Source organism: Crassostrea angulata, chromosome 1, assembly GCF_025612915.1.
Source record: "Crassostrea angulata isolate pt1a10 chromosome 1, ASM2561291v2, whole genome shotgun sequence".
NCBI lineage: Eukaryota > Metazoa > Mollusca > Bivalvia > Ostreida > Ostreidae > Magallana > Magallana angulata.
In genome coordinates this window covers 41183689-41196671 of record NC_069111.1, presented here as the reverse complement: position 1 = coordinate 41196671, position 12983 = coordinate 41183689, and the positions used below count along the sequence as shown (strand labels likewise).

Below are 12983 nucleotides of genomic sequence, written 5' to 3'. Positions count from 1 at the left end.
TATATTCCTATGAAAAACTTGATCCCCCTCTTGTTGCCCCTACCTACCCCCGGGGACCATGATTTGAACAAACTTAAATCTACACTACCTGACAATGCCTCTACACAAGTTTAAGCTTTTCAGGCGGAATAGTTTTTTAGAAGAAGATTTTTGATAAATACCAACAAATTTTCACTAATTCTCAATTATCTCCCCTTTAAAGAGGGCGTGGCACTTCATTTGAACAAACTTGAATCCCCTTCACCTAGTGGTGCTTTGTGCCAAAGGACTATATATGGTTTGAGCCTAAAATGGCCCCCTAAAATGAACATTGTCATTTTACTGTAATTCTTCGTTTTATTTGTACAAATATACATTTGAAGTTTTTTCATAATTTTCATTTTGATTTTAGTACCCACAATTTAAAAATATGACATCATAAAATTTACCTTTTCCCGCCATTTTCTCATTTTTAGCATAAAACGGCTTGTTTTAAGGTAGTTTTTCTTTAAGGAAACATTGAGCGACTGCTTGAACAAACAAAATATTTTCACCAAAGATGTATCTATCCAATACTTATAAGTTACAAAAAGTTCGTTCTTGTTCAAAGAGTCGCTCTATATTTTCCATTCGAAAAACGATAAGAAAAATGTCAATTTTTGATTGATTTTGATTAAATTATAAAAATAGCGTCACTTCTGACATCATATACTGCCAGTGAGTGCATATAAATCAAATAAATAGGTGAAAAACATATTTCATGTCAACTCTTTTATAAAATAACACAACAAATTAATGTACCTGAATCATTTTAAAAATAGCGAATTTTGGGGGCCAAATTTGACTAATATCATATATAGTTCTTTGGTTGAAATCTGCCCAGTGGTTCTTGAGAAGAAGATGAAAATGTGAAAAGTTAACAACGACGACGATGACAACGACGACGACAACGGACAAATTGTGATCAGAAAAACTCACTTGAGCCTTTGGCTCAGGTGAGCTAAAAAATTCCTATTATAATCAATAAATAGTTAGTTGTGGGAAACCAATGACTAATTATGAAAATCTCAACGATTCCCATCACTAGTTAATCATAAAAATCCTGTAAGTAAGTTCATGTAAGTTAATAAAAAGTAATTATAACAATATCTCTTTGAAAAATGAGCTAAGGAGGGGACAATCTACCATAAAACATTTGTCATTATATTTCTAAAAATACAGGAAAATGTGCATATATTATAGTCTAGCTAATGATAATAATAATCATATCCTACAATATATCTTCAGCTAGACATATCCATCATTTTGATATAATTCCATTCCTAAACCTTAATCTGGGAATTACTGGCATTAGTACAATGCGACTGTCAATTCCTGTTCAACATGAGACATTTATTGGACAGTACAATGAATCAGTTACAAACTAATTCCTACTAATGTTATCAGAGTTAGCTGCAAGTTTTATACTGTAGATTCTTAATTGAATGCAAGGAATTAATATCAGCATAAAATTGTGAGAAACACATCTCACAAATTCTAAAATTTCGCTTTTATTTTTCAGACAGATGTAAACTAATTATGATAAAAACTCAGCATTAGCGATTTTACATTCTCATGTTTTGATGCAAAATGGTTGAATCTCAGAAAAATAAGGAATTCTCAGAAACCAATTACTGTGGAATCATTAAATTTTGTGGAGGACAATTTTCGTGGATTGCTCAAGTTTTACAAGTAAAAGGCGGCACGTCTTTTAACCCCAAGGAACCCCAAGGAAACCCCAAGGAACCCCAAGGAAACCCCAAGGAACCCCGAGGAAACCCCAAGGAACCCCAAGGAAACCCCAAGGAAACCCCAAGGAAACCCCAATGACAGAAATAAATAACTATTGATACCCAAGGGGGTCTCATTAGAGTGCAAGGGTCACCCCTTACCCTTGGTACCCCAATTATACCCCAAGGAACCCCAAAGATAACCTAATAATACAGATTTATAACTCCTGATACACCATAGAACCCTAAGGAACCTCAAGGACACCCTAATAATACAAATTTTAAACTCTTGGTACCCCTGGGGACTCACTGGTATTCCAGACACACCTCTAACAACCACAGGGAACCCCAGGGATATCCCAAGGAACTCGAAGAATACCCAAATAATACAGAATCATAACTCTTGATACTCCATAGAACCCTAAGGATACCCTAATAATACAAATTTAAAACTCTTATTAACCCTGAGGACTCATTGGTATTCCAGATACACCTCTAGGAATCCCAGGGAACCCCATGGATATCCCAAGGAACTCCAAGAATACCCTTATAATACAGAATTATAAATCTTGATACTCCATAGAACCCCAAGGATACCGTAATACGTTGTAATACAAATTTAAAACTCTTGATAACCCTGGGGACTCATTGGTATTCCAGATATACCTCTAAGAATCCCAGGGAACCCCAGGGATATCCCAAGGAACTCCAAGAATACCCTAAAAATACAGATTCATAACTCTTGATACACCACAGAACCCCAAGGATACCTCAAGGAACTTAAAGGATAACTTAATAATACAAATTTAAATTCTTGATACCCGTAGGGACTCATTGGTATCTCAGACAAAACCCACGGATACCCCAAGGAACTCTAGGGATACTCTTATACATGTATTGGTTATATAAATTTTATAACTCTTGATATCCTATGGAACTCCAAGGATACACTATATCTCTTGATACTTTTTGGGTCACTTTGATATCCTAGACAAATCACAAGGTATCCCAGGGAACCCCATGGGTACCCCAAGAAACCTAAAGGATACCCTAATAGTACTCTAATAGTAATAATACAGATTGTTATCCCTGACACACCCTATGGATACCTCAAGGAACTCCAAGGATACCCAGTAATATAACTTTTGATACCCAAATGAACCCCAAGGATACCCTAATAACACAATTTTATATCTCTGGATACACCCTCGGGGCTTTTTGATATCCCAGACACCATTAGGTATCCCACGGAACCCCATGGATACCCCAAGGAACTTAAAGGATACCCTTATAATACAGATTCATAAAACTTGATACCCCATAGAACCCAATGGAACCCCAAGGATATAGCCTAATAATTCAAATTAAAAATTCTTGATACCATTGGGGACTCATTGGTATCCCAGACACGCCTCTAAAAACCTCTATAAACCCTAGGGAACCCCACAGAAATCCCAAGGAACTCCAAAAGATACCCTAATCATACAGATTTATAACTCTTGATACACCATACAACCCCAAGGATACCCTAATATGTAATACTTTAAAACACATTTGGTCTAGCCGAAAAATTTTTGTCTATAATTTTGTTTCGGACTTGTGATATTGCATTACATTCTAAAATATAATGAAATTCATCGGCTATACGCTTTTTGTAACAGAGAGGACAAAATCTTTCATTTAATGGGATACCTTCCCATCTTCCCACTTCAACTGGTAGATGGTGATTTGAAGTACGAAAGAACTATATATATGATATGAGTTAAATTTGGCCCCCATTATTCGCAATTTTTTAAAGTGTTTCAGGTACAATAATATGTTATGTTATATTTTAGAAGAGTTGATGTAAAATTTATTTTTCACCTATTTATTTGATTTTTTTTATTTTTTTGCACTCACGGGCAGAAAATGACGTCAGAAGTGATGCTATTTCAATCAAAATCAGTCAAAAATTTACATTTTTCTTATCTTTTTATGAATGGGAAATATAGAGGGCATGCTTGAACAGGGAAAATTTTTTTGTCACTTATTAGCCTTGGCTAGATACATCTCTGATTAAAATATTTTGTTTGTTCAAGCATGCTCTCTATTTTTTCTGAAAGAAAAACTGCTTGAAAACAAGCTGTTTTATCATGTTTATGCTAAAAATGCAAAAAATGGCAGGAAAAGGTTGTCTTTACGATGTCATATTTCTAAATTCTGGGCAGTTGAATCAAAATGAACATTATGTAAAAACATTACATATATATTTGTACAAAGAAAAATGATGATGTTCATTTTAGGGGGCCATTTTAGGCCCATATCATATATATAGTCCTTTTACAAGAATTTTTCTGAATTTCATGGGTAAAATATTGAAATAGTTCCATCAGTCTGAAAATGTACTCCTAAATGTACATGTTGTTGAGCATTTAATTCTTTTATATGATAACCACTATAGCCAAATTGTATGATGTACATGATAATTCCTCTGCATTTCTTATAAAATTAACATACTTTTTTTCATTATTAAAATCAACAGCCCAAAACTTGAACCATATAATGTTTATTTTTTCAAGGTTCTTGATAAGGGACATAGAAGGGGTAGTAATGTCATAGTTTTCCTTCTCCTCAAAAGAATGAATATTGAGTAATTTTACATGAAATAAAAATTAGCTTGTATGATCAATCATGATAGAACAAACCCTTTTTAATTATCAAAATTTACTTCTATTACAAGTATCTAATTAATTTTTTAACTTTATTTTAAACATAATCTAAAAAAACTGCCTGTTATTTTTTTTTTATTAAAAATTTGCTTAAGGTCAATAATTGAACAGACTATAATTTACCTGTAATTAATTTCCTTTGTTCTTTGAAACCCTTACCTGAGCACCATTCCCACTAAAATCAGTCACCCATAAAAATTTCAGAATTATAGCAAAGTGGGAAGACACCCAAAATTCACAAGGGTTGTCTACCAATAAACAAGGAGATGTAGGTGTAGGTAAATATATTGCAACAGTGATGGTGAAGCCATTGTGTATACATGTAAAGGGTTATGTTGGCCCTTTAATCCCTGTCCAAGAGCTACCACCAATATACAACGGGTGTCTACCTGCAATAAACAGGTATTTTGGTGCCTCTCAGGTGAACATTCTGCACGCATAATGGGTCAATCCATTGTGTTGTACCCACGAAGGGGAGATAGCCCCACTCCACACTTCCATGATCACTTCTCAAAAGTACTCCAATAAGGGTAACACCCCCTATGTCAATAGTAAAACAAGTTTGGGTCTTTGTAACTGAACAATATCTTTCCCCACTTCATTTGAAAATTTCACCGAAGAAACATTGTCATATTAAGTGTTCATATGAATGGTTCACCGGAAGAATTGCAGACTTCCTTGTGGTGACATAAAATTTAGTGCCCTATTTTCATGAATTTGATATAATTTGTTACTGATTCAATATTGGCTGATCATCAGTTGGTAAGAGACAACAAATTCTGCCAATTAACGGTACTCGATTATGATTTTCAACCGATTTGACAACACTAATTGTTAAATTCATCCAAAGTGAACAGATATTGGAGAAACATTATTTTTATCATACCAGTATGTATTGGGGTATCACAAGTGTTCCTTGGGTTGCCCAGATGTTTTTATGATATTCCATTGAGTAATTGGGTATAATTGGGTATTAATTAGTGATATGTTTTACAGTACAACCATTGGGGTGGTTATTAAATTCTATCAATTGGGTACCTTGCAATTGGGGTTCCTACAGGTATCCTTGGGGTACCAATAGTTGACCTTTGGACTCCAATGAGTATCCTGGGGTATCAATAGTTATCAATTTTTATAATTGGGGTATCCTTGGGGTATCAGGAGTGACCCTTTGATTTCTAATGAGACCGGCCTTGGTCATCAAATTTACTTTCCACCATTGACTTTATTTGAGGTATCTATGGGGTTCTCAAGGGTATCCTTAATGGGTTCTCATTGGTATACTTGGGATTCATTTGGGTTCTTTGGGGTACTTATCACTTTAAATACATATGTATAACAGTAATATATTTACAAATTAATGTATCTGATGATATTTTTTTTATTTAATTGTTTTAATGAAAAACCAACAAAATGACAATAATCCCACCCTTTGCAGTAAATGGAAATACCGGTAGCCAAGCAATGCTCTTCTGTTGATAAAACTTTGAATATCTTTCTAATAAGAGTCTTAACAGATGCAGTTAGTTGTTTCAAATTTTCCTCACTTTCTGCTATGGCCTATGGTACAATGGAACTCCATATCAGAAAATTGATCCCATAGGACTTTATATATGATTTTCTTTGACAGGCTTTTTAAATTTAATAAACTCCCAAAACATTACCATAATTACCATACTATGTAAAAATATGTAAGAAAGAAAATTTAATATTACAAACAATTTTAAAATTGCAGAAACACTACAATCATATCAGTAATTTTAATAAATCTAATTTAAATTAGATTCCCTATAGGGTCACTTCATCAATTTACTTGCATGACTAATAAATTTAAACAACTTCTAAAAATAGTTCACTTCTTTATTTTAATAATGATATTATTTATTTCCTTTTAAATTAGCCCCAAAGCCACTGCCCATTTTACAGATTATCAATTTTCCATACACACATGCTCCATCTAAACCATGGCTCAGATAATGGCCCCCTTGGGACAAATGAATTCAGCCAGCTCATAAGAATTTATCATTGACAAACAAAAATTCTGCATTGTCAGTTGATAGAATGCTTATAAAAGATAAATTTAGTTAACGCATAAAGACAAAAAACCTCCATTTGAATGTATTTTATATAAATATATTTTAGGGTGTTTTAATGCTATAAATTAATAAAATCTGTAAGGATTACCTCCCTTACTTTTCAACATCAGTGAACAATATATAGAATGAGGAAAATGAAAACTGTCATAAAATCATTAAATCTTGTCTGATCCTAAAAAAATTACAGGTGCACATCTTCAGATGGTGATCAACATATGTACAAATTTTCAGACTGTTCCATGCAGTAGTAAAAAATTCTATAGGGGGGACAAAGTTGCATCTACAGAGAGACAGACAGACGGATGGACAGGGTGAAACCAATATACCCCCTTAAACTTCATTTGTGGGGGTATAGGGGTATAATGAGACTCCTGGGGTATCACTAGTTACTAATTTCTATTATTGGGGTTACTTGGGGTTCTAATGAGTATACTTGGGGTTCCTTGGGGTATCCTTGGGGTACTACGAGGTGACCCTTGGATTCAAATGAGACCCCTTGGGTATAAATAGTTATTAATTTCTATCACTGGGGGACCTTGGGGTGAGCCTTTGATTCGAATGAGACCCCTGGGGTATCACTGGTTAATAACTTTATCATTTGGGTTCCATGGGGTTCTTACGGGTTTCCTTGGGGTTCCTTGGGGTACCCTTGGGGTTCCTTGGGGTACCCTTGGGGTACTAAGAGGTGACCCTTGAAGTCCAATAAGACCCCTTGGGTATTAAAATTTATTAATTTTTGTCATTGGGGTTCCTTGGGGTATCCTTGGGGTTCCTTGGGGTTTCCTTGGGGTTCCATGGGGTTAAAAGACGCACCCGTAAAAGGGGACGTAATTTTGTGTATTATCTTATGCCTACAAAAGATCGAAATATGACTTTATAACCCATATTTAATAATTCGTGGAGGATGTTAATTTGTGGATGAGAGGTACCCACAAATTCCATGAAAATTGAGCCACCATGAAATCTAATGATTCCACAGTATTACCAGCCTGAGTTGTACAGGAACCAAATTTGTTTATTTGACCATGTTTCCATAATAATTTCACAAACTATGTCCAAAACCTCATTAGGAGATCTTTTTTGAAAGGTATTGAAAATTGAATGGTAGAACTGATGTTGATTTGTACATGCACTGCTATTATGCAAAAAAATGAAAAAATCTATTAAAATTATTTGACATTCACATTTAATTAATGCCATGACTGACCAGTGGAATGTTATTCTTTAGTAAACAATGAAATCTTTGCTTTGGTGATTTATGCAGGTATGAAGGTAGCAACATGGCAGAAAAAATACATACTGTATACAGTGTTATTTTCGCCCCAAGTAATTATCGCCATTCTTCACTTGCAAACAGGTTCACCCCATCTTTAATATGCACAGAGTGAGACACAGTTGTGTTTGAAGAGAGATATAATTTGAGACATTGGAATTCGTCCAGTCTTAGTTTCGCTGGCTGACAATGAGGGCAAAATGAGTGAAAATAAAATAGGGTCGAATATTTTCCTGCATACAGTAACCCATGTTAGCGGCTTATGTAAATTTTTTCCTGCAATAATTGCTACCATCATAGCCTGCATAAATAATAAAAAATAACATTTTATTGTTTATATTGACATTTTTCTTTTGATAAATTTATATTGAATTACTGGTAATCATAAAGAATAGGCAAAACTACTGTAGTTTCATTAATATTCAAGGGTATCAATTTTCGTGGATAAGTGAAAATCACAGTTTCAAGGATACATAAATTCGTGGTCAATGACTCTTTCAATACAAAATTTTAATAGAAATTGCGTTTCAATGAACATTAAATTTCATGGATCAACTTAACAACGAAATCCACGAAAATTGGTATTCAACGAAGAGTAACTGAATTATTGTTAATGTACATTAGATAAAAGAAATAGCCAAGTCTTCTTATATGAACATTTGAGTCTGACATCATCATGATTATTTCTTGTAGCCCTTGATTTTTTTTTGGTTGTAATGGAGGATTTTGATCGATTGATAAACTGGTTAGAACTAGATCATATAGATTTCAACCCTCTTTATAGTGCTATAAAACACAATCAATTTGCTTACAAAAAAGAGGAGAAAATACTCGGTAGATGTAATTATAATAATGCAATGAATACCTTCATATAAGTACTTTTTATTGTAAATGATATAATGTGTACACCTTCATTCCTAAGGTGTTGTGTTTATCTTATATATTTTAAATAGCTTATTATTTTCATGTTGTAAGACCAAAATAAGGAAAATCAATATACACAGTTGGATCCCTGTATGATTATTGAATTATTGCATAACTTTCTTTTCATTTTACTACTATGGATCTGATGAATTTTTTGTTGCATACTCCAGTAAAATATGTCCTGTGCATAAAAAATAATGTCTACAGTTCAAATATGTCAATATGCGATTAATAGTTAATAACATGTACCTCTCTATAAAAATCTACCTGTATTTAACCTTTTCATTGTGCTGTGTTTCCAAGTCACCTTGTTTAACTTTTAAATAAATTTTACAAGTTACTAGCTGTCTCATAGTAACAGAGAAGAAAATTAGTCTACTGTACAGGTGTATATTTTTTTTCAAAAATCTGGATCTGTGACCCCTTTGTGACACTTAGATAGACTGAGATATTGGTTGAACAACATATGGTCTACCAACCCATAGACCACCTAGCCAATTAAAAACAATATGCTTGCAAGCATTTGAAATTTTTTTTTTTAATTTCATGGTCAACCTTGCTCCCTTCCTAAAAATCTCTTTAATGCTATCAGCTAAATTAGTTCTGAAATGAAATGGTTGAAAATATATGTTTCATTGCAGCATTACCTGAATAATCGCCTGAACTTTCAATTCCACTGATAGAATCCAATAAAATGATTGGCCTTCTCAGTACATTAGCCAGTCCAAATACATGAATGTTTCGTAAACCAAGGGGTTCTCCATCTTGTGGCACAAAATCAGGATCACATTCATTGATGATGGCCTCCCATTCGTCCACATCAATAAAATCACGAAAAAGATCTTTATATGTCGTTAGCTTTGACTGAAAATGATGCATAAGGTTTACTCTCAGACCATGCCAAAACAGTTCCCGTCCAACCAGAGCTCTTGACACAGCATGCACAAGGCAATGACCATCTCCATCAGCATGAATTGGGACCAGTCTAGTTTCATTATCATTGGCTATTCTAATGACTTTGAGAGTGTCGGACAGGTAGTGAGCACTGCCTGTTCGGTCCTTCCCATATCCAATTATATCCAGATTCTCTTCCTCTATAAGGAAAGCCCTATCACCCAAGATCTTTCCGCAGTCCAAGACGGCTGGCTGGCCAAGCTCTGACAACAGTTTGGCAGAACCGGTGTTCTTATCCATGCCATATTTTGTCAAAATTGGTGAAACAATTTTACACACATAATTTGAGAGACCCAGCACTTTCACATTGTCTGCACCTTTTTTAGGTTTCACATTTCCAAGAAGAATGTTTTTCAGAATGTTGTGAAGCGCCACTTTTGGATTGGTTACCTCTGCAACATTTTTTATGGCTGATTTTTCATGTCTTTGTCCACAATTGGTGCACTCGATACTTTTGTCGTAAGATGGAAAATAAAGCTTTGCTTTGCATTGTTCATCAGGGCATGTTCCATATAAAATTTTGTAGGAATCTGGGCTACCACTTGATGATTTCCTCATTTTGTTTCCTTTTTTCTGACAATCCTGTCAAACTGTAACAATAAAAGTTAAAAATAATTTTATACTTAGCAAAACTAAAAAATATATGTTAATTTGGATATTAAATGCTATATCATTTATATTGGGCCTTAGTTGTTTATGCACATATTGAGGAGAACTGTGCATGTTGTGATTTGTATCATGTGCACAGTCCATAAATTTAGTTAGCATGTTCTTGCAAGCTTCCAAGTAAATCATAAATCTATTAAATGTTTTTGCCAATAAGAAAAAATAATTCATATTTTTATCCATAGAGTCAAGTTCTTGTAACTTTTCTACAAATATTCTGTATATCTCCCTATCCTTGTTAAAGAAGTGCTACTATAATCTAATAATAGATGATGTCAGATAATGTCAGAGGATAGAAGTGATGGGAATCGGCCAGATTTTCATAATCGATAATCAGTTTTCCGCAACTAATTATCGATCATCATCAAATTATTTTTACAGTTTATTGCTGAATAAATGTAAATAAACAGAACACAATTAACTGACTTGATACTAGGTCTTCTGTATTTTAATTTAATTATTTAATATTTCTTGCCATAAAAATTTTGTACCAGTGTATTCAAAAGATTTTCTTTGGAAGGCAATCCAACATTAATTTTCTTGAAACCAAAATACATCAAATTTCTTGGGTAGGGATACAGCTCGTCTGACATATGTCAGCCATTTTAAGACCACACGCCTTTTTTGGGTTTTGATAGTTCATGTCTACAATATTTTGTTTATGATATGTGCTTGTTGAAAGGAAAAAAACACTCAACCAATTATTCGATTAATCATAATGAAACCCTTTTTAATCGAGTATATGAGATCAAATCCCATAGACAAGAAATATTTCCTATGGGCTATATTAATTAAGACCATGTCCATCAACACAGATCTTAAATAAAATTCCCTGGAATAACGCAGCACGGTCTGATGAAATAAGGGCAGTGGTAGGTCTATAGTCTGTCCAAAGACATTTTTGCTGTATATATTCTTAGATTATTTGATACTCATAATACCTCTTAGTTCAGAGGATGTTCATTCAAAAGCATGAAAAATTCCAAGATTTCCCCTTTGAAACACCCCTCTAGCTTGTAAGGTTTCAATATATGGCTAAAACTTAAAAGTCTACAGGGGTTTTCCATTGCTAAAGAGATGGTGGTATCCAGATTAAAGCGAGCGCAGCGAGGCGGTGTGAAGCGCCGCTCGCGTAGCGAGCTCCATAGACAACGTGTACGAACGGAGGAAATTCGAGTTGAAATCTGCACATTGTTCAAAGAAAATTTTGTGGACCCGCATGAAAATGTTCTACTATCCCAGTGATCCTTTGCGGTGCATAGCAACATGGTGGAACAGGAAGCGTTTCAACCAAAAATTCTTACCTCTAAATCGCATACATCATTTTCATTTAACAATAAAAAATCCTTCTAAAAACATTAAAGTAAATAACAGAAAAGCCTACGTAAAAAAAGCTGTACGTATCTGAACTTTTGCTGACATATGACATCATTTCCTTCCCCGAATTTGTCCGACAATTTACGATAACTCTCGAGCGCAAAAAAAAGTTAACTATGACGTCACAAAGATCTCGCGTTTTAATTTTCCACGATACATTTAGAGGCGGATCAAGCATCTGTACTGGATGTAACATGTAGGAAGTACTCAGTATCAGTGTTAATGGTGACTCTTTGGCTGATTAGTTTTGTTTTGATGATTTATTTTTTTTTTGCTTAGTAAAATTAATACACATGCAAGTTTTATGCTAAAATTATTGTCATATTTATCCAATCATATATGCATACGTTAGGTAGGTGACAAAAAATTATTAAAAAAGAAAAGTCTAATCATTATTAGATCTACGTGCAGCCACGTCATTTTGTAATGAATAAATAAAAGAAAAGAATTAAACTGTTAAAATATCTACATGTATTTGTTATATAGTTGCATATGTGGTCAAACCTTTCAATAATATATTGGATATATCACACACTAAAAAAGGGCACATGTGTACAACGCTTATATAGCGTACAAAAATTGAAAAGATTTAAAACAAAATTGATGTCACAGAGGAAAATAGTTAAAACACAGATAACACAGACACACAATTTATTGTTTACTGATTTTAATTATCATTATTAAAAGGTAAAGGAATGATAAAACAAAATTGTATTTACCGGGGTACATAAAAAAACCCAAACGGATTTGTGTTTATCTAAATATTTAAATAATTCTATTTAACATTTTATTAATACTCAGTGGTAGTTTGTTTAAGTGTATAAGCCAAGGAAATGACATTGGAATAAATGTTTAATAACTTTGGGTTCCTTGTGGCGGTAAAAGTTTTCAAACAAAGCCCAAGTTTTTTGGTTAGGGCAAGTCTAACAATGATGACAGATTTGTGGTTTTTTCTGCGCTCGCCCCAACGGTCACACCGTAAAACTTATTAATGTTGAAAAATTGTGCAAGATATTTCAAGTGACTTACAAATGGAAAATATATGTCAACATTCCCCATTAAAAATCTCCGTAAGAAATCTGTTTTCGTTCCTGTGAATTTTTTTTACGTTATCTTGGAAATGTTCCCTTCTATACCTTTCAATTGCACTTATTTCACAGGTATGTGTATTCTTTTTTTAAAAATCGTCCAAATGTGCAGCATAAATATCTTGGGACAGACTACAGACATATATCAA

At 33.8% G+C, this 12983-nt stretch overlaps 1 protein-coding gene across 1 annotated transcript in view; it reads right to left on the bottom strand.

The window, feature by feature from the left end:
• LOC128177650 (deubiquitinating protein VCPIP1-like) overlaps positions 1–12983 on the bottom strand; it is a 35357-nt gene that overhangs the window by 22008 nt on the left and 366 nt on the right. Inside the window, exon 2 of the mRNA XM_052844452.1 lies at positions 9397–10293. Coding sequence (XP_052700412.1) covers positions 9397–10261 — 865 coding nt within the window. The 5' untranslated portion in view covers positions 10262–10293. The remainder of the gene's footprint in view (positions 1–9396; positions 10294–12983) is intronic.